At 39.7% G+C, this 22,176-nt stretch overlaps 1 protein-coding gene across 3 annotated transcripts; it reads right to left on the bottom strand.

Moving 5' to 3' along the window:
- Positions 1–398: 398 nt before the first annotated feature.
- LOC147453518 (jasmonoyl--L-amino acid synthetase JAR4-like) lies at positions 399–6,267 on the bottom strand. 3 transcript variants are annotated; one of them, XM_086515692.1, is made up of 7 exons: positions 5,973–6,034; positions 5,527–5,578; positions 3,373–3,474; positions 3,047–3,246; positions 1,881–2,258; positions 1,455–1,751; positions 399–1,301 (listed from the first exon to the last, which is right to left on the bottom strand). In XM_086515692.1, exons 2-7 carry the CDS (start codon positions 5,532–5,534, stop codon positions 730–732), a joined length of 1,557 nt encoding a protein of 518 aa, XP_086371818.1. In that variant the 5' UTR covers positions 5,535–5,578; positions 5,973–6,034; the 3' UTR covers positions 399–729. The 3 variants fall into 3 exon arrangements, with proteins under 3 accessions (XP_086371818.1, XP_086371817.1, XP_086371819.1); XM_086515691.1 differs by lacking the exon at positions 5,527–5,578 and having other exon boundaries at positions 5,953–6,267; XM_086515693.1 differs by lacking the exon at positions 5,527–5,578 and having other exon boundaries at positions 5,973–5,980.
- Between the last annotated feature and the right edge of the window lie 15,909 nt (positions 6,268–22,176).

The following is a 22,176-nucleotide window of genomic DNA, read 5'->3' as shown; positions in this document are numbered from 1 at the left end:
TAACACCAAGCTAGCCACTTATTGGCATGGCTATTTCTAGTGCAAGGAGGCCTAGCTACCATGGACTAATGCTTGTCTCTCTTGGCTAGTTTTACAAAAAGAAACAAGGCATATATCATCACCTACAATATAGCCACCACACAATGGTCAAAACCATCATTAATTAATGTCAATGGTGTGCCCATTCTTGAGGTAAACGATCGGAGCTTTCCAAACTTGTAATCACCAATATGGGCCATTCCATGGAACAAGCAAAATTTGATTGACAATACGTCTATAAACATCCCAAGTACCTCTCCGATTTGATCATGATTTTAAAGAACTAGACACTATTGATCCATCAAGGGGTGAGAGCTTCCCAATTTCGATGGCTTTTATCATAGGCTTAGCCACCCCTCTAGTCGAGGAAGAATTCTCAGTTATTTGCAATTTGTTTTGGTGTACAACTTCTAGTATCATAAGTCTTTTCCACTAAATATTGATGTTCGGATATTGAAGAGACCCAATGGCTCCTAAATCATTGAATTTGTCACTTATTTGCTCTGAAACTGCGCTTATTCAGGTTTGCTTATAGCTTATGGTTATATATCATTAATTAGTAAATGTGCATATGCAACCACAAGTATATAGGGATGCTTATAGGTAAGGTCCTTGGATATAATGGTTTCTTGGAGGATGGAAAGGCTACTTAAAGCAACATGTTTGCATGTTTTGGTGGTGCATTCCCCTTTAAAATATTGCAGAGCTAAAGTAGTTGGCAATAGTGTTTTGTTGGAGGATGGAGAGGATGGTGGGGAAGCATTTAGAGTCAATGCATCGAGGAGTCTTGTATTGGGTGATGGAAGCCCCAACTTTATCTACCATAAAGGATTGCATGAGTCTTCTAAAGGTCCCTTGCTTGACAATGCAGAGTTCAAGTGGCCTTATGGTGCCCATTTTGCGTGAAAGTACATATGCAGGCTCCAAGAAGTTTTCATCCAGCAATGTTGCACATTGAGCAAGCAATCTTTGGTTTCCCAAAGAGTTGATTTCACCACCTTGCACCTCCCAAAAAATCACATAGTGTTCGCGTGCATCATCCGTGTTAGCATAGCTGCTATAGTCCACAAGTTTCATCGTTGACTGATCGTGATGAAGCACAGTAGTAACTTTCTGCACAACCATTTTCAAGTCTCTCTCTGTCACTTTGTCAATGTTTATGCTTAGAATCACATTCTTTCGGCATACATATGCAAATTGTGGGTTGTCGTAGAAAAACCCAGTGACGCGAAGGATGTCCCCGAGGACGTACCGGTAGAGGCCTAAAAGCAAAAGCATTTTATTCGACTGCAACTATTATATGAGAAAGCTAAAGCTTAAGATGTCAACTTATCTACACAAAATCCTCATGAGCTTTGTTCTTGGGGTGTGGTCAAACAGGAAAGCATGCAGTTTTTGTCCCTTTGGTCACTCACCTCCTGTTGTGGTCATCACAATTTGGTAGTCTTGTCCTAGCTTCACCTCATCAAGATTGACCGGTGTGGTCTCTAGATTGGATGTGCACATGTGGCCCACTTGATCAGATGAAGAGGAAGAAGAAGGTGCAACTTTAGCATTTTCGATGACATTTGAAAGTGGCAAGAACTCAAAGTATCCCAGACTAGGGATGGTTGTGAAGGAGACTTGATTGGGAGGTGAGCGAGGATTAATGTTAGCGGCTATCCAACCTTCACTAGCACCATAATCTGCACTAACTAGTGGCACATCTTTGCCTGCATATCATTTCACAAGAAGTTTTAGAACTTTTTCCGATTATCTTTCACACATGGTAATGCCAAGTTTAGGAGGCTATTCTATTAATTCCATGTGGGAGAAAGGCAGACAACATGGCATATCTTCACCTGCATATGCTTGCAATCTCTCTACATAAGTCTCCATACTTCCAGTCATTATGGAGAGCACATACTTGCATCTAGGCCACAATTGCTTGATAATGCCATTCCAAGCACATTGCTGGCTTGCCGCTTCACATATGGCCGCTACTTGGTCGGCACGACGGGCGTTCCCGCATGTTAAAACTTTGTGCTTCATGATGGCTCGAAGAGAAGGGTCAATCATTTTGCTTTGATTTAGGTGGCCAAATTTGATGTCATGGCAAAGGTTCTTCCACTCAACCTCAAGCATTCTAAGGGCCTCCACTAGTGTAAATGCAAAAATGGCAGTCAATACCTCCACATCATCTCTATGCACAAGGGCACACAAAAGGTGGCAATACATGCCTACACCAACATTGTAAAGAGTTGACATTAGCACAAAAGCTTCAAGTACCATGAAAGACATGACTGCGTGCTATGATTATATAAAGTGTAATGACCAAGTCGTGCTCTTGAATGATGAGTGTTGCCTTGAATGTATAACAAGAAATGGTAGAAACTCATAGAATTTCTCTAGAAAAGAGCTGCCACCCTCATATACTAAAGGCATTATGGGGATACCAATGAGAGTATTGTGAATGGGAACATCTGCTTACTTTTGATGACTGGCAGGTAGAATAAATGCAATGATCACCTTGAGATTGTGAGCAATGAGTGTGACCCCCAGATTCTACAACTAAAAATAGTAGAAACTCATAGATTGGCCACGGAAAAGAGCTATCACCCTCCTACACTACAAGATGTCACGTGGATATCTATGTCAGTAGACTCAATAAAGAATTATTGGTGTCATGTGGATATAGCACAAGAAGATTTAGAAATTTTCTCATGTAGGTAAAGGGAGCCTGTTTTTCATATAATGCATAACATCATGAGCTTCTGCTCGGGAGGCACCACATACCTAGCTAGGTACGATTCGGAGCAGGGGACCGCCGACCCCCCACGGCAGTCCCCTGCCCCCAATCGTACCTAGCTAGGTATGCGGTGCCTCCCTCATAGAAGCTCATGATGTTGAGTTAAGTCATAATGTGGGAATTATTATGAGAGTCTGTCCAAAACTTCTTGTGTAACAAGAGACGGTAATTGTTACTTAGGTTCAAAGTTGAGTATTAGCTTAAACATTAATTACGTGCCTTGCTCAAAGCTACTTGCAAAGACCACCTCATCTGGGCAGCATGAAATTAAGCCACGTATCTGTTGTCGCATTTGGTAGGCATCATCATAAATAAGGTGTGTGGTGGCAGTTGCCAATTGAAGGCCGCCCTTGGTGGTGCTCAGTTTGCTACCGAAGAGAAACTCCACGACTTTTGCAGCTGAGGTAAGTGGGTAGGCCCTAAATTTATACAGAATTGCAAGTGTTGGATCGATAACTAGAATTTGAAGTGCCAACAAGCTGACGTTATAATAGAAGGCATTTAAATCTTGCTCCTAAACAACTTTTAAGCATTTGATCAATTACCGATTTAGATATGTACTCGCAATGCGTGCCACCTCCAAGGTGCCACTTTTGAGACCATCAAAGTAAGGAATGTACTTTTCAAGACCGTCGCTGGTTCCGGAGCTGCATTCCACTTTTGCATATCAGCTTTGCTTGTGTGTGTGCACGTGTGTGTGTGTGTGTGTGTGTGTGTGTGTGTGTGGTGGTGGGGGGCGGGGGAGAGCAACTTAGTGAACTTCATGGTGAGGAAAGACATAATAAGCACATTGACGTGAAACACAGAACAAGTTGTTGCTGCAATGTTGCAGAATGGTGCTGGGGAAAAATCATTTTGTCAACCTTTCTATTGATCATAAACAAAGGTCATTAATGGTACTTTGTTGAAAATGTTTTTGCTTACTATAGATTATTTCGTTAAAGGATCAACCCCCTTTGAATTTTACCAAAATTCCTAATATGCTTCTAATTGGCATCCTTTGCCTCAATACAAAATTTCTTTCTATACATTAGGTAGAGGAGCCAGTTTATATATTAGGTAGAGGAGCCAGTTTAGAGACGTCAAAATCTCGATGCATCTCGCAAGAGCTTCGGTTAGCCATTTTGAGTGAGGAAGGGTACAAAGGATGCACCATGAACGCGTGCATCTACAACATCGAATGGTGCTCGCTACCTCAAACGCGATGCAAAAATATTATTTCTTGTGTAACAAAAATGGGGGTGACTTGCAAACCCATCAAGGGGGTAATTAGGTACAATGCTACCAACAAGGCCTAAATGCATGATCCAACGACCAAGATTCTCTAAAAACTATGCTAACCACAAAAGCATTCGAGCTTTCTTGTCTCTAATCAATTTTTGCAGGTAGGACGGGTCCTAAAGAGGGGCCCGTACTTTTACTGGCACCTCTACCCTAAAGGTAGAATGAGAATATAGAATCTGCATACGACTTGAGCCACAATCTACTTTCTATCTTTCTAAAACAAGAAGGGAGTATGTGCGTGCTATTTTGGGTCAATTTCTTGACTGCGAATCAAAGAAAATGCTCTTGGTGGCTCATGAATGAAATGAAAGGGAGGCACAACTGGCAAGAGGAAACGAGGCGATAGCAGCACACGAAGGCAAGTGTGAGGAGAGACATAGCGCTCAGGTATGCATTGGTGGTTGACGCAAGAGGCACAAAAGGTGGAGATTGAGGGGTCAGACAAGCCGCACTGGGCGGAGCTGGTACGGAGCGAGGAAGAGGGTGGTTTTTTTAAAATGTAAAATAACACAATACATGCAGCATACCAACTTCATCCAGTGGGCTTAGATTATATTTCATATAGTTTTCATATGTCCTTGTCTATGTTTGATGGTTGTGATTGTGTATAAGTTTTAGGTTCGTAATAAACAAGCGGAATTCACACTAATGAATTGGAAAGGGAGATATGAGGACTTTTTCTAGACCAAGTTTTAGAGAAGAGAGATAGCATACACAATGGTTTCTTTCATTTCATACCTTTATTTGTCATTTCTTCCTATTCATAGCTTCACCTGGATCTAATTTTGCATGCGAAATATTAAAATCTTTCTTGATTTTGGTCTCTTAACGGTCTTAGTGCACTATGGGTGAAGGTCGTTTACTTTTGATTGCTTGACAAGTGTCCCCAAATAAGCTTAAAAGTTTATGAACGAAAAGAAATCGTGGTCTTTTAAATGCTATTTTTTAAAGTTGCATTCGTCGTTTTGGATTAAAAGGATTAAAAGTGTATTTGTAAGAGTTTGATTCCATGATCCATGATGTAAAGTATTGATAAAGTGCCTTAGATCTAAGGACTTCATAAAGATTTATTTCACTAATTTGTTTTAATATTTTTTATGTTTAATAAATTTATATTTTTTAATAAAAAACTATTAAAATATTTATTTATTTTAATTTTTATTTTACTTCTTTTAATTTGATTTTGTTTTAAAATATTGATGTATAATGTGTACCTTCCACATTATCTAACCATTTGTGATTATATATGTATAATAGATAATAAAATTTTATATTAAAGCACAATAAAAATTTCATGTGATTATAGGCAAGTATTTAAACTTACTCTCCCTCGTCCCCCCCCCTTAACTTTGCGGGCCTCCTCACCTTGTTAGTTTGGCAGTTTGTCACCTTGTTTTAGAGCCTCATATGACTACCTTTTCATTTTATTGTTGTAGAATGCCAACGTGATCCTTTATCTTGCTTTCCCTAGACCAAAGAGTGAAAGTGAGTTTTGACGAAAGAATAATCACTTTTGTGTCTTTGTGCATGCGTGTTGTGCTCATGCATGCATATATTGATGCCTTTTCTACTTCTAACTAGAGAGAGAAACACATGCATGCACAACGACACACATGATATATATACACATGCGTGCACACACACATGTGCATGTGTGTGTGTTATGTGGAGAGAGAGAGAGAGAGAGAGAGAGAGAGAGAGAGAGAGAGAGTTTTCTTTTGAAAAATAAAAGTTAAATTTGATAAGCATAGAACATGAAGAGGCTAGAGCGAATCTAGCAAACCCATTTTAGCATTCTACATTTAAGAAATGTGGATGTGCATGGGATGCAAGAAGAGAACCTCAAGCTTATTGCACGTACAGGAGCACACGTCAGAATTGGCGATGAATCACCATTGAGAATGCGAAGGACAAAGGGTTGGATTTGAGCATATGAGACCACAGGCACACATTCTTTGAACCTCATTTCCAAAGTCTTATCATCCATACTTGCCAACTCTGTAGATGTGCCCACACCTAGTGTGTGTAGGTATTCACAAGTTGCATTTTCTTGCAAGATGTGTCGCAACAACCTCCTTTGCTCGTGACCTACATTCTTGCTCATCTCCTCAAAGTTGGGAGCCATGTTAGATATCTCTCTTTCAGGAACCCTTACACAATGTATGCTTGGTTTGGGAAGAGAAGGCTGCCCTCTATTTATAATCAAGGGAAGCAATGAGCTGGGCCCACATGCTCAACTATAAGAACTAGGCATCCATAACATTGCACTCACACAATCAGAAATGCCTGTGTGATAAATAAAAAATTAACAACCATCCAAAGGAAAATGATTGGTTTCACAAGGCCTTGGTAGTTTCTTAGTGCATTTACAATATCCAAGCTTTCAACTGTGATGAGTCCCTTCATTTTCGTCACCCGTGTTTGATTACAAAACCACACATGTACGCTAACACCACGCTTAGAATCCCATCAAATCTTGTGCCACTTGCAATGTGCTCTGATTAGGTCACATGACCTTGATGTTATAGTGGGGAGCTAGCTAATGTACATAACCAATATTCTCACTTTCCATTGGGTATTTGGGATGTTTTTCTTTTGATTATTTCACAAAAACCTCAAATTAGCCACAAATATTAATCAAAACTTTGAAATTTCCTCAATAAGATTAGTAAAAAGTTATAGCTGCTTGATTTTGGAGTACAAATTTCAAAGTTGCAGTATTATTTCACATGCAGTATTATTTCACATTTCAAAGTTGCAGTATTATTTCACAGTATTATTTGCAATGCAGTAACTTTAAAGGGCAGGGGTTTTATTTTCGTACTACATGAGAGATATTTCATCAACTTGATATGGGCCTTCCACATTACTTTGAGAAGAGTTATTTAGGAAAATTAGTATTTCTTACAATAGTGCAGGGTCGAACAGGCCTATGTGCTTTTTATTCAAGATATTTGTGAGCACTTTAGCCATATATTTAAAGTTAAAATGACGTGATTGGTCCTTTAAAAAACATGCTAATACCTTTTGAAAAGAGTTTTTTTTTGGCCTGCTCAAGAAGCCTTAGGAAGAAGGAATTAAGGAGTGCATTCATAGGAGTTTGAGAGCATGATGTGAAATATTAACTCATTCATATTTTTTTCAATATATTAAATTTGTTAAAAAATCTTTCATTCAAAAACCTCATGAAGGTCCATTTCATTGAATTTTTAAAAATATTTTTTTTATTTATTAGACCTACCCTTTCTTGTGGAAGCATTAAGTTATTCTTTTGTTTTAATTTATTAATGATTTTTTTTAATACTATTGTTTTTATTTTACTTTTTTTTTTTTTGTTTTATAATGCAAATGTGAGCCTTTCAAATTGTTGTATGAGTGAGGCCCTTCGTAACATATAAGGCATTTGTGATTATGTGTATTTGAAACACAACAAAAATGACATGTGATTGTAAGCACTCATTCACACCTACTTCAAGTAGTCCTTCATGATTCCTCTCCTTTTTCATAATGATGGTGGTACATTGTCAAGAACTAGTCCATGCAAATAGCAAATATGTCACACCTCTCGGAGAGAGATGTATAATCAAAGCGGAGGATTCCTATCCTCACATGCTAATAACTTTTCCGAAGAATGTGGTGAAAGGCTCTTTTTTAAAGGACGATGGTCCATTGTCACGAACCTAATCCATGCAAATATGTCACACTTCCCACCATAGAGATGTACAATTGAGGAGGAAGATTCCTATTGTCACATGCTAATACCTCCTGAAAAGTTTCAAATCTGACAAGCCCATATGTGTAGGAATAGTATTAGGATGGGTGGGAATAGTGCTGGAATATGTGACCTTTTGAGAAGGTGCTTTCCCCATGAATAAAGTTGAATAAAGCACTATGAATAAAGTTGAAATCAGTGGACAAAGTATAGTCAGCTTTTCAAGGCCATGCAAGGACTTTGAAATAATCGAAGGTAAAGGGGTCCTTGCTTGGGGACTATCTAACACGGGCATTGAGGGGGTGGGATGAAGGAGAGCCGTAGATCGTGGCAAAGTAATCTCGGGCGTAGCAAAGTAATTTTGGGTGTCCGAGATTACCAAAATTAATTTCGGATACCCGAGATTACCAAAATTAATTTCGGATACCCGAGATTATTTTGCATCTGAGATTACTTTCCGGCCACCCCTCGAATCCTTGACCTCAGCTTTGAGACTCCCATGTCCTATCCACGAGCACCCGTGTGTTTATTGTGATGGTATGGGCTCGAGATTACTCTTATACCAAATGTGACCAAAAGTAATCTCGGGTATCCGAGATTATTTTTTATTCCTGAGATTACTTTTTGCAGTGCGGACAATATCTATGGCGCTCGATGCTCTCACCATAGATCCCATGCCCCCATGCCCGTGTCATATAGTCCTGAGGGGGTTCTTGCTGCCAAAAACCCTCTCTTTACTAGTAGGCAAGACTCAAGGTCAACCAAAGAGTCGTGGAAATGCTTGAGTACCTTTTCACATCACATAAATTTATCTTGGTAAGTAGAATTAGTATGTGACCTGCACATTGTTGCGGCCAAAAAAACATCGCCTCTATTCTCGTAGAGCTATCTTCTTTTCCGAGTGGAACACTATCAATACTCTCTTCGTACATGTATAGTCTATTGGATTTCTAAACGTGATGCATGACACAACCTCTTGAAATATTCTAACGAACATAAATACATGTAAGATTTTGCAAAGTATTCTTTGATTTCAAGCTTGGGAGCCTCTCATAGATATTTTTTTCATGAGGTGCAGCTAGCCCTTGTTAAACAAACATAGGAGTTCTCTACCTTTATGGGGGTATAGAGAGAGAGAGAGAGAGTCCTCCTTTTGGTGTATCTTGGTCTAACAATGCTACCAAGCTTGATTATACAAATATGAAGGCCCATAATTTCTACACATTGTCATTATAAACAATTTCATGTCTAAGAGTAGAGTTGTGAAAAGATTAGGGTTTTCTTTCAAGAGGTAATGGTTTACATCATCACCTAATCACAACAATGCATAAGCAACTTAGTACAATAAGGTACACACTATTTGTTTATGTAAACACTCATGTCATTTGCATCTTAAAATGTGATAGAAATGAAAGAAAAATAAGGTTGCTGAGTTGTTTATTTTTGTAAATTTTTGGCCATTATCCTAAATTGAAGGATGTGGTGCAATATTGAGGCTTTAACTTAAAATCATGCATGTCTTTAATTTCTATTTTCCTCTCTTGCCAAATTACAAAAGCATGTTCTTGGTTGAGAGAGCAGATTGTATTCAACCATAATTTCTTGGTGTAATCCAACAAGTTGTATCTTGGTGTAATCCAACAAGTTTTTGAATATGAAGGCCCATAATTTCTACACATTGTCATTATAAACAATTTCATGTCTAAGAGTAGAGTTGTGAAAAGATTAGGGATTATAAAAGATTAGGGTTTTCTTTCAAGAGGTAATGGTTTACATCATCACCTAATCACATGATTATCTACTGCTCCTACTGCTCTACTTTTATTTTCCATTACATAGAATCTTCCTAAGATGCTTTAGCATCTCCATTCCACTCACAATTTAAAATCAATGCTAATGGGTAGGATTTGACCTCAGCACGTAGGAGGACAAAGGTTCAACCTTAACCACTAGGCTACAAGCCTACGGTGCCCTTAGAGGTGCCCAAATACAACCCCAACCCGCCCCCCCCCCCCCCCCCCCCCCCCCCCCCCTCCCAAAAGAAAAAAAGAAGCCTACCCTACCCTTCCCCTACGCTTCTCTTTTCCTTTCTTTTCCCCCACCCTTTCCCTTTTTCCTTTCTTTCCCTCCCTAAACTAATTAATGGTTTCCAAAAAGTTGTTGTTTTGGGGACCCCCTTTTCCTTTTTTTTTTTTTCCCACCCTTCCCTTTCCTTTCTTTTCCTTTCCTTTCCCCCCCCCCCCCCCCCCCCCAAACTAATTAATGGTTTCTCTCAAAAAGTTGTTTTGGAACCCCCTTTTTCCTTTCTTTTCCCCCACCTTGGGGACCTACAAGCTCCACTTTTGTTTTTCATTAGATAGAATCTCCCCCAGATCCTTTAGCTGTCCATGCAAGTCACCACTTAAAACCAATATTAATGTGTAACACTTGAACTCATCATCTACATAGTATGAAACTCAAAGTAAACCACTAGGCTATATGCCTACGTTGGTCCTTGAGCTCCCTTGAGCCATAAAAAAAAGATACAACCCCCCCCCCCCCCTTTTTCTACTTTCCCTTTTATCCCCCACCCTTCCCTTTTTCCTTTCTTCCCCCTCCCCAAACTAATTAATGCATTTGTGAAAAAGTAGTTTTGGCTGCCTAGTCACAACAATGTATAAGCAACTTAGTACAATAAAGTACACACTATTTGTTTATGTAAACACTCATGTCATTTGCATCTTAAAATGTGATAGAAATGAAAGAAAAATAAGGTTGCTGAGTTGTTTATTTTTGCAAATTTTTGGCCATTATCCTAAATTAAAGGATGTGGTGCAATTTTGAGGCTTTAACTTAAAATCATGCATGTCTTTAATTTCTATTTTCCTCTCTTGCCAAATTACAAAAGCATGTTCCTGGTTGAGAGAGCAGATTGTATTCAACCATTTACATGCTTGAGTCTATTCCCTTGTGCACAATGTATACCATACCAACCATTTGGCTTATCTCCTACTCCGTTAAATGTGAGACCGTGCATTGAGATAGTGTAGGAGAGTCTCTTTTTGTATATACATTATGTTCCTTGAAAATTTGAGAGTATGAGTATCATAACCTACTTAAGTGCTCAGCTTACGATCACATCAAATTTCTTTTCTTACATTTTAGCCTAAACCATGGACTACATTTCTTTCTCTCACAAAAAATTTCACGGATTCTGTTTTTTAGTTGCCACCATTATATCCATAGTCTTCAAGCATGCTACATGTTGTATTTGGTCCCATAGGTCAATCTAACTTTTAAGGATGACTCTCTCTCTCTCTCTCTCTCTCTCTCACACACACACACACACACACACTCACAAGGCCTCTCAGTGTTGTTCTAGTAGAGTAACTATGACATTCAAAATCTTAATGCTCCCAGTGCGCCCCCGCCCCAACCTCTCTCTCTCTCTCTCTCTCTCTCTATGTGTGTGTGTGTGTCCCCCCTCCCCCCACACACACACACACACACACACACACACACACACACACACACACGTGTTGGATAGATAGCAGTTTTCTTCGAGCTCATGTTTGTTTACACATACGACTTGTCATCGTGTTACGTAGTTGACAAATTGGCGCTGCGGTTGAAGTGCCGACCCCAAGTTGATGCGAGAGAGAGAGAGAGAGAGAGAGAGAGAGAGAGAGAGAGAGAGAGAGAGAGAGAGAGAGAGAATCAAAAGATGAAACAAAAATAACTTTATTCTTGCCCAAGTTGTCAAATATATATTTGAGATTGTTCCTATGGGAATCAAAATTTTGTTCATTTTCTTCTTTTTCTTCTCTCTCTCATATATTTGTCTCGTCTTCTCCCCATAGATATTCATTTGTTGAAGACTTGTTGTGTAACTTTAACATTTTTTTAGAGTGTTCCCACACACTTAAGCATTGTGTTCCCTCTCCCCCCGTCTCCTTGCTGTATAATTTGTTGGGCACTAAAAAATTATTCTCTCTCTCTCTCTCTCTCTCTCTCTCTCTCTCTCTCTCTGGCTGATTTTTTATAGGTACCTTTGCCTGTCACAATTTAGAAAATTTTTATATTTTTAGGCATGGCCCACAATTTAACTCTTAAAAATAATGCTTAAGCGTTCCCACACACTTAAGCATTGTGTTCCCTCTCCCCCCCATCTCCTTGCTGTATAATTTGTTGGGGACTAAAAAATTATCGTCTCTCTCTCTCTCTCTCTAGCTGATTTTCTATAGGCACCTTTGCCTGTCATAATTTAGAGAATTTTTAGATTTTTAGGCATGGCCCACAATTTAACTCTTAAAAATAATGCCTAAGTGTTCCCACACACTTAAGCATTGTGTTCCCTCTCCCCCCGTCTCATTGCTGTATAATTTGTTGGGCACTAAAAATTATCCTCTCTCTCTCTCTGGCTGATTTTTTATAGGCACCTTTGCCTGTCACAGTTTAGAGAATTTTTAGATTTTTAGGCATGGCCCACAATTTAACTCTTAAAAATAAAAAGATCCATTAACTGGGAGATCTCTCTCCCAATTTGGGGTGCTAATGTGAGGGTTGGTTTTTGTCGTGCATTTTATTCATTTTCTACAAGTGAAAAATGTTAGCCACCTTTTGGAAACACACTATAACTCCAAGATAACCATAATATCTTGGAAATTTGAAGAGCTCGAAGGGTGCCCTTGGTGAGGCGGAGTCCTATGAGCTCGACGATAAAATCTCTCTCTCTCTCTCTCTCTCTCTCTCTCTCTCTCTCTCTCTCTCTCTCTCATGGTCAATAACGTGGATAACGATCCCTTCATTTACACGCATTTCGTCAAAGTGAGGCAACCCCAAGTTGCTGCCACACGAGCCTTTTTCTTTTTTTCAATCTCTTAGAAAAAAACAAACTTCTAGAAATTTTTTATAAATATCAATACTGGCCTTGAAAAAAAAAACCCTTGAAAAGATAAATCCAAATCTATCTTCAAAAATAAATTCTCATTAAATAATAAAATCTCCACTAAATATATCCCTTTATTGCTAGGTGTATTTAAACGGGTACATTCATTTTATGTACAATAGAAAATATTTTTTCACTACTAAAAAATGACATTCTTTTGACTTTACATTGTAATCATTTTTTACAATCTTTTTTTGTTGTTGCAAAACTCACACTGGTGAGTAGATTATGTTGATAGACCCAGAAAATTACATATTCATGTCATGCTCGTGGAGCCACCCCACGATCATGGATGAGCCCACACTTTTAATTTTGTATGTTCGTTATTGCGGCGCTCAGGGTTCTGTTCCACTCCTCTGAGTTCCTTTGCTTTCATTTATCAATGATTGTTACCTTGCTCTCTTGGACTATCTCCATGAACTTCGCTACTTCCCAGGAGTTCTCGAAGATTCGATAGTTCCTTTCCTTCCTGATGTGTTTCAAGTAGCAATACCTCACAATTTGTGTAGAAATGAGCAGTGCATGGCTCCAAAACTCTTTTCTCCCAAGAAAAGATCATTCTTAAAGAATCCTATTTTCCAAGTTTTTTGGATCCATTTGTAGATCTTGCCTGCCAGACCAAAGATTGTCGGATAGTCCTTGAAAAGGTGCGAGAGGTCTTCAGAAGCAATTTTACACTATATCTGTCTGGACCAATTCCCTTGGCAAGGACCTTCACCCCAGCCAGCATGGCTCCCGATAACACCTTCCATGAGAAAACCTTCTTCCTATGCGGCCATTGAGGGTGCCATATGTTCTTGACTACCATCTCCACCTTGATTCTTGCCAATTTTTTCCCCACTGCTTATTGAGCGAAGAGAACCAATCCTGAGACTCCATAAGGGTGACATACACATCCTTAGTTTTTGGTTTTAGGGAATGCATCTTCATAGGCCAGTGCCAAGCTTCCCACTTGACCTTGGATTCACAATCCGGCGGATACCACCTCTCGAGCCGTTCTAAAGCTCTATTGATCAACAATCTTTTTGACCCACAAAGGCTAAACTCAAAGGCTAGTTGATCCATTCCATTCCAAAAGCATCTACTCTAGTCCCACAATTGGCCTATAGGTCTTATACCTTTGTTATTAACCTTTCTGGAAACTTCCCTCCTGAAAGGGATAAGAAGGATGCCTCCAACCTTAGATAGCAAGGGGACCATTGCGATAGAGAGTTGTGGAAGTACCTTGGTAGCTCTCCCAATTCCAAATACTCCATTGCTTTGTTGCATTTATGAGCAAGCTCACCTGTTGTACGCCCAAGTTTTAGGATGGCCCATTGTGGGGCCGCGAGCTTGTCTTGCATCTCTAGTCCTTTTCCATTGGCCGCCTTGTGAGCATATTTTGGAGCTATCCATCATATCCTTGGCCATAATGGCCCAAGCTTGACCTTGATCAGCGAGGGCTACCGTAAACTTGGTGCATTGAGCCTCTGGGTAAGTGCTGGGGTTAAGGTTCCCAAGCCCTCCTTGCTCCATAGGTCTTGCGATTGTATCCCATTGTAAGATCCCCAACCGTTTGTTACCCATTTTTAGGGCCGCGAGGGGGCTTGCCTTTAGTCCTTCCATTGGTCTGTGAGCATTTTGGAGCTATCCTCATATCCTGGCCATAATGGCTGGAGCTTTTGATCACGAGGGATAAACTTTGCATTGAGTTACATTAAGGTGTTAAGTGGGGTTAAGGTTCCCAAGCCCTCCTTGCTCCATAGGTCTTGCGATTGTATCCCATTGTAAGATCCCCAAAATTTGGGTCTCTTTTTCAAATAAGGAAAACAAATTCTAATGTTCGTTTTATCAAATTTTGATTTAAGATGCTTGATTGACAGTATTGTAAGGTTTCAAGCCATGTTCCAGTAGGTCAGATAGATGTTTGGTTCAACTTTGAGAAAATCCACTAATTTTAGCTTTTTCATGCTTTTTTATGTTCTTTTGAGCTTTTTGTGCTTTTTCGTGTTTTAAAACTATGTGCTTTTGTAATACCCTAAACATAAAAGGATTAATTTTAGTCTCTGTCGGATTTAAAACATGACCACCCAGAGAAAAAACGGGATTAAACGAGATTTTTACGAGAATTATTTTTTATAAAAAGCAGTACCATAAATACGTCGAGACAGTGCGGGAAAGCCATAATTATGTCGTGACATCATAGTGTGCCATAGTCTAGTAACGGTTTCATTAGTTGCAGGGATACTAGCCAGTTAGTCAATTTTTACTGTAAAAATTGAATGGTAAGTGGGAGAGTTGACTGCCAAAAGTTGTGCCATGATTTTAGAAAAGACTGGAGTCTTTTCCCAAAAGTTTGCAGCTAATCTACGTTGAGAGGGGGTGTTAGTAGCTAGCTTGGGCATCACTCTGGCTTGCTGTATTGCCTATAAATTGACAGGGAGTGCTCAGTTTTCAGTGACGTCTGTTGCGTCTACTACCGCAAGGCAATACTTACCTTTTATATGGAGTGGTGCAAGCTCTTCATCACCATCTCCGAAATCTCTTCTCTCTCTTGTTTACGGGGAAGAAGAAGAAGAAGAAGGATATTCTCTCTCTACTTGCTTACTATCCCCTCTTTCATTTCACGGTGTACTTGCTCTCCGAAACCTCTCGTGATGAAACCTCTATGTAGCTCTCGTCACCGCTCTCTTGCGGCAAAGCAAGAAGCCTTTCAACAACACCTAATCAATTCTAAAGCATGGTGAGCAAGTCTAAACTACATAGCCATCATCATCTCTCTCTCTCTCTCTTATGTCGTTTTTCTGAGTAGACACCTCTCGGTGATTGTTTTTTCATATACGAGTGTATGTATGGATTTTTTGAGTACGTATGAAGCTGCCCCATGATTATTTCATCATGATTAATACATTGATTTATGCAGATGATATGCTTATGCTCACGTGTGTGCATAAAAAGCACTTTTTATTTCACGTGATACTAAGCGATAGGAGCACTGGTTTGGTCATAACTCAAGAACCCTTTAAAACAGAGATAAAACACATCATTTAGAACATTTTCTCTCTTAGGTTTCATGTGAGAATCATGCATGAGCTAACAGATATGGTAAAAAAACAGCTTGCTGCTCACTGCACTGTCAAAATTTTGGACCTCGAGCTCCTTGGAGAACCTATATAGATTCAACTGATGGGGAAAACCACTTAGCCAATTAAAAAGGTTGATTAAACTTGATGATAAATGTATTTAGGTCTCCGTTATCACCTTGGGTATGCGAGTTATTAATCCTTCCATAACCTGGTTTACCTACGCGTGTAGGGGTGCTACGAAGGGGGAGTACCATATAATGTCATGAGTTAATCGATTTGTTTATGTATGCTTTATGGTCTATTTTGGTGAGTTGATTTCAAGTATTGGATGTCCATAAACTCATGTGAGGGTATATGGTTAGTCAACCCGAACCGCACATGCATATATGAATAAAGTATCTTTCTTTTTTTGTTACCGTTTATTGTATGAGTGTCAAATGGGCAAAGTGATGTGATCGAGTGTTATTTTATATTATGGATCTGAGCTTGATGCATTTTTTTGAGATCAAACACTTTCATTTGCATGTTATGTATGTTCCTGAAAATGGCAAAAAGTTGTTTTCCGCATATGTATGAAGTTATGGCTTATGGTCGACCTAAGGGTCGGAGCTGTTTTGAATCATGATTATCGTGATGGAATGATATCATATGATGTATGGAACCTTATGTATAGATATGGATGCCTCATGTGCATGGGTATGATTTCTTTCCACCTTTCTAGGTCAAAACTAGCCCTATGTGCTAGAGAGGTGTGGTGCAGATTTGATGCATCAACTTTGTATGATTAGATGTTGTAAGGATTGGAATTTTATATCATGTTTAGTTGCTGGTCGGACCTATTTTAGGCATGGAAGGATCATGTCTTAATGGCCATGTATGTGGACTCCATTGACTGCAGTAGATACGTCAAACTCCAAGTGTGGGAGTTGGTTCAGTGTGAATATGGGTTGTGGATAAAGGTTGAGATTCCTCATGGATTATGGTTGTGATTTTTGTTTTGTTAAAGCTAGCGTGGCTCTTGGTGTTTTTCTTTGGATATGGTTATGCTGCCAAAATTTTTGCAGCCATGTTATGTTCTATAGGGGTTATGCAGGATTGGTTGTGCCTCACCCAAGTTGTGTGGAGTGCCCACCCGTGTGATGTGATTGAAGTATGGTTTATGGTTTTGGGATTAGATGATGAAGTGATTTGGATGGTTTATGGTAGACGCGTAAGGGTAGAGACCCTGTACAATCTAACTACTTGCACAAGATTGTTTGTGCAAATGGAAGATGCTATTGTGATGGACTTACGTGTAATGTTTCTCATGGAAGCATCGCTACAAGACTAGGATCACCTACATCGCTTATCCTTAGATAAATGGGTCGTTGACCTTAGGTTTTTCTAGATTGGATGTGTTGCCTAGTCTTCTTCTATTTGTTAGGCTCATCTACACGGTTCGTGGGTCGGGGGTTGAATGACCTACATGGCTAATGCGTGGGAAATTTTTCCTTGGCTTTTCCTAAACACCCAATGCTGGGCACCAAGGAGCATGGCACTTAAAGTGGTATGGTTGGTATTGATACCCTACCACCTACTGGTATTTGAAATCCTCTCAGAGTTTGGGTTCATGGAGGGAGGCAAAGTGGCCTCAGCTTATGTCAGGCTCAGGTAGGTTTGACGTGTTCTGGCTTGCTCCCGGTGAAGTGAAATTCTCTATGTCCGTAGTAGAGCAAAAGTGGATGGGTGGACCGGTCAATCCCTACACAGGTGCAGTGCTCTGCTAGTTTTTTTCTTTATTTATTTTTTATGTTATGGTATACCCAAATCTTTCCTTTACATTAATACATGGTTGCCTGTTTCATTTTAAATGGGGCATTTAAAGATTCTCTGTTGTCATTCTCTTGTGTCTTTGTGCAGTCTATTTCACCCTCCACTGTATTCTCTCTCTCTCTCTCTCTCTCTCTCTCTCTCTCTCTCTCTCTCTCTCTCTCTCTCTCGCTCCACATATATTCACCCTCCATAATGTTATATTTACCTTGAGTACTCTTTCATTTATAACACCCATTCAGGGGTAGCACTAGTTGCCAGGTGCCTCACGATGCAGTCCGCCCGGCTCATGGCCTAAACTCCATGCTTGGTCGAGCGCTGAGAATTCCTCCCCTATGCAAACACTTTTGCAACTCTGTTGTATAATGAAAATTGTATAAAGGTGTAAATTGTATATTTTGTGCATATACCCCTGCGGAGTGGTATAAAGGTGTAAATTGTATATTTTGTGCATATACCCCTGCGGAGTGGTATCTCTCACTTGTTTTGCCCACTGCCAGGGTGCACGTCTTTAGTGTTGTTCTTCCACATAAATCTCTTAACAGGTATAAAGAACTCTTTCCAGTTGCATTTAGCCAGCTTTAGAAGTGGAGAATTTTGAAGGCTATATAAGGAAACATAAAAGAATTGAGAACCTCCACTCTGTTGGGGAAAGGGAGAAGCACATACTTCCACCTCAATATCAATCTTGACTTTCTCCATAACCCACAAGAGTCTCTGCTTATGAGTAATTTCCACCCCCAAAGAGGCCTCCAAGCCTCGTAATTATATCATCTAACATATCAATGGAAAGAGCTTGGCAATGTGCTCTAAATACACTATTATACGACAAATTTGAAGTTAAAATGCTCAAGTTATGGCAATTTAAAAAAAAATCAAAAATTGGTGGGATCTGTGGGCCACAAACCCATTCTCATTGGTGTAGACAGTATATTCCAAATGCATCATTGACCTTGAAGGACCCTTTTCGGGTTCATATTCTCCCTAATGTCAAGTAGCTTGACTGGAATCATCCATTGCTTTGCCTATCTTCGTTGTGGTCATCATTATATCCATAGTCTTCAAGCATGCTACATGTTGTATTTGGTCCCATAGGTCAATCTAACTTTTAAGGATGACTCTCTCTCTCTCTCTCTTTCTCTCTCTCTCACATGTCATTCTGATTGTTTCTATGATATTAGAAATCTCGCCCCCTTTCCCTCGTTGACAACCAAAGATTTATTACAAAGATCTTGAGGCCTCTCAGTGTTGTTCTAGTAGGGTAACTATGACATTCAAAATCTTAATGCTCCCACTGCATCCCCCCCCCCCCCCCCCCCAACCTCTCTCTCTCTCTCTCTCTCTCTCTCTCTCTCTCTCTCTTTTTCTCTATGTGTGTGTCTGTGTGTGTGTGTGCGCCCCCTCCCCCCAACACACACACACACACACACACACACACACACACACACACACACACGTGTTGGATAGATAGCAATTTGCTTCGAGCTCATGTTTGTTTACACATACGACTTGTCATCGTGTTACGTATTTGACAAATTGGCGCTACGGTTGAAGTGCCGACCCCAAGTTGATGCTAGAGAGAGAGAGAGAGAGAGAGAGAGAGAGAGAGAGAGAGAGAGAGAGAGAGAGAGAGAGAGAGAGAATCAAAAGATGAAACAAAAATAACTTTATTCTTGCCCAAGTTGTCATATATATATTTGAGATTGTTCCTATGGGAATGAAAATTTTGTTCATTTTCTTCTTTTTCTTCTCTCTCTCTCTCATATATTTGTCTCGTCTTCTCCCCATAGATATTCATTTGTTGAAGAGTTGTTGTGTAACTTTAACATTTTTTTAGAGTGTTCCCACACACTTAAGCATTGTGTTCCCTCTCCCCCCGTCTCCTTGCTGTAGGGCACTAAAAAATTATCTCTCTCTCTCTCTCTCTCTCTCTCCTCTCTCTCTCTCTCTCTCTCTGGCTGATTTTTTATAGGCACCTTTGCCTGTCACAATTTAGAGAATTTTAAGATTTTTAGGCATGTCCCACAATTTAACTCTTAAAAATAATGCTTAAGCGTTCCCACACACTTAAGCATTGTGTTCCCTTTCCCCCCATCTCCTTGCTGTAAAATTTGTTGGGCACTAAAAAATTATCCTCTCTCTCTCTCTCTCTCTCTCTCTCTCTCTCTCTCTCTCTCTCTCTGGTTGATTTTTTATAGAAACCTTTGCCTGTCACAATTTATAGAATTTTTAAATTTTTAGGCATGGCCCACAATTTAACTCTTAAGAATAATGCTTAAGTGTTCCCACACACTTAAGCATTGTGTCCCTCTCCCCCCGTCTCCTTGCTGTATAATTTATTGGGCACTAAAAAATTATCCTCTCTCTCTCTCTCTCTGTGGCTGATTTTTTATAGGCACCTTTGCCTGTCTCACAATTTAGAGAATTTTTAGATTTTTAGGCATGGACCACAATTTAATTGTTAAAAATAAAAAGGAAAATATATCTTAGAACTGGTAAAAGGTCCATTAACTGGGAGATCTCTCTCCCAATTTGGGGTGCTAATGTGAGGGTTGGTTTTTGTCGGGCATTTTATTCATTTTCTACAAGTGAAAAATGTTAGCCACCTTTTGGAAATACACTATAACTCCAAGATAACCATAATATCTTGGAAATTTGAAGGGCTTGAAGGGTGCCCTTGGTGAGACGGAGTCCTATGAGCTCGACAATAAAATCTCTCTCTCTCTCTCTCTCTCTCTCTCTCTCTCATGGTCAATAACGTGGATAATGATCCCTTCATTTGCATGCATTTCGTCAAAGTGAGGCAACTCCAAGTTGTTGCCACACGAGCTTTTTTCTTTTTTTCAATCTCTTAGAAAAAAACAAACTTCTAGAAATTTTTTATAAATATCAATACTGGCCTTGAAAAAAAAAACCCTTGAAAAGATAAATCCAAATCTATCTTCAAAAATAAATTCTCATTAAATAATAAAATCTCCACTAAATATATCCCTTTATTGCTAGGTGTATTTAAACGGGTACATTCATTTTATGTACAATAGAAAATATTTTTTCACTACTAAAAAATGACATTCTTTTGACTTTACATTGTAATCATTTTTTACAATCTTTTTTTGTTGTTGCAAAACTCACACTGGTGAGTAGATTATGTTGATAGACCCAGAAAATTACATATTCATGTCATGCTCGTGGAGCCACCCCACGATCATGGATGAGCCCACACTTTTAATTTTGTATGTTCGTTATTGCGGCGCTCAGGGTTCTGTTCCACTCCTCTGAGTTCCTTTGTTTTCATTTATCAATGATTGTTACCTTGCTCTCTTGGACTATCTCCGTGAACTTCGCTACTTCCCAGGAGTTCTCGAAGATTCGATAGTTCCTTTCCTTCCTGATGTGTTTCAAGTAGCAATACCTCACAATTTGTGTAGAAATGAGCAGTGCATGGTTCCAAAACTCTTTCCTCCCAAGAAAAGATCATTCTTAAAGAATCCTATTTTCCAAGTTTTTTGGATCCATTTGCAGATCTTGCCTGCCAGACCAAAGATTGTCGGATAGTCCTTGAAAAGGTGCGAGAGGTCTTCAGAAGCAATTTTACACTATATCTGTCTGGCCCAATTCCCTTGGCAAGGACCTTCACCCCAGCCAGCATGGATCCCCATAACACCTTCCATAAGAAAACCTTCTTCCTAAGCGGCCATTGAAGGTGCCATATGTTCTTGACTACCATCTCCCACCTTGATTCTTGCCAATTTTCTCCCCACTGCTTATTGAGCGAAGAGAACCAATCCTGAGACTCCATAAGGGTGACATACACATCCTTAGTTTTTGGTTTTAGGGAATGCATGTTCACAGGCCAGTGCCAAGCTTCCCACTTGACCTTGGATTCACAATCTGGCGGATACCACCTCTCGAGCCGTTCTAAAGCTCTATTGATCAACAATCGTTTTGACCCACAAAGGCTAAACTCAAAGGCTAGTTGATCCATTCCGTTCCAAAAGCATCTACTCTAGTCCCACAATTGGCCTATAGGTCTAATACCTTTGTTATTAACCTTTCTGGAAACTTCCCTCCTGAAAGGGATAAGAAGGATGCCTCCAACCTTAGATAGCAAGGGGACCATTGCGATACAGAGTTGTGGAAGTACCTTGGTAGCTCTCCCAATTCCAAATACTCCATTGCTTTGTTGCATTTATGAGCAAGCTCACCTGTTGTACGCCCAAGTTTTAGGATGGCCCATTGTGGGGCCGCAAGCTTGTCTTGCATCTCTAGTCCTTTTCCATTGGCCGCCTTGTGAGCATATTTTGGAGCTATCCATCATATCCTTGGCCATAATGGCCCAAGCTTGACCTTGATCAGCGAGGGCTACCGTAAACTTGGTGCATTGAGCCTCTGGGTAAGTGCTGGGGTTAAGGTTCCCAAGCCCTCCTTGCTCCATAGGTCTTGCGATTGTATCCCATTGTAAGATCCCCAAAATTTGGGTCTCTTTTGCAAATAAGGAAAACAAATTCTAATGTTCGTTTTATCAAATTTTGATTTAAGATGCTTGATTGAC

The sequence above is a fragment of the Adiantum capillus-veneris genome, chromosome 7 (genome assembly GCF_014529385.1).
Source record: "Adiantum capillus-veneris isolate H3 chromosome 7, ASM1452938v2, whole genome shotgun sequence".
Taxonomy (NCBI): Eukaryota; Viridiplantae; Streptophyta; class Polypodiopsida; order Polypodiales; family Pteridaceae; genus Adiantum; species Adiantum capillus-veneris.
Note: the sequence above shows the minus strand (reverse complement) of the source record. Positions and strands in the feature narration are given on the sequence as shown.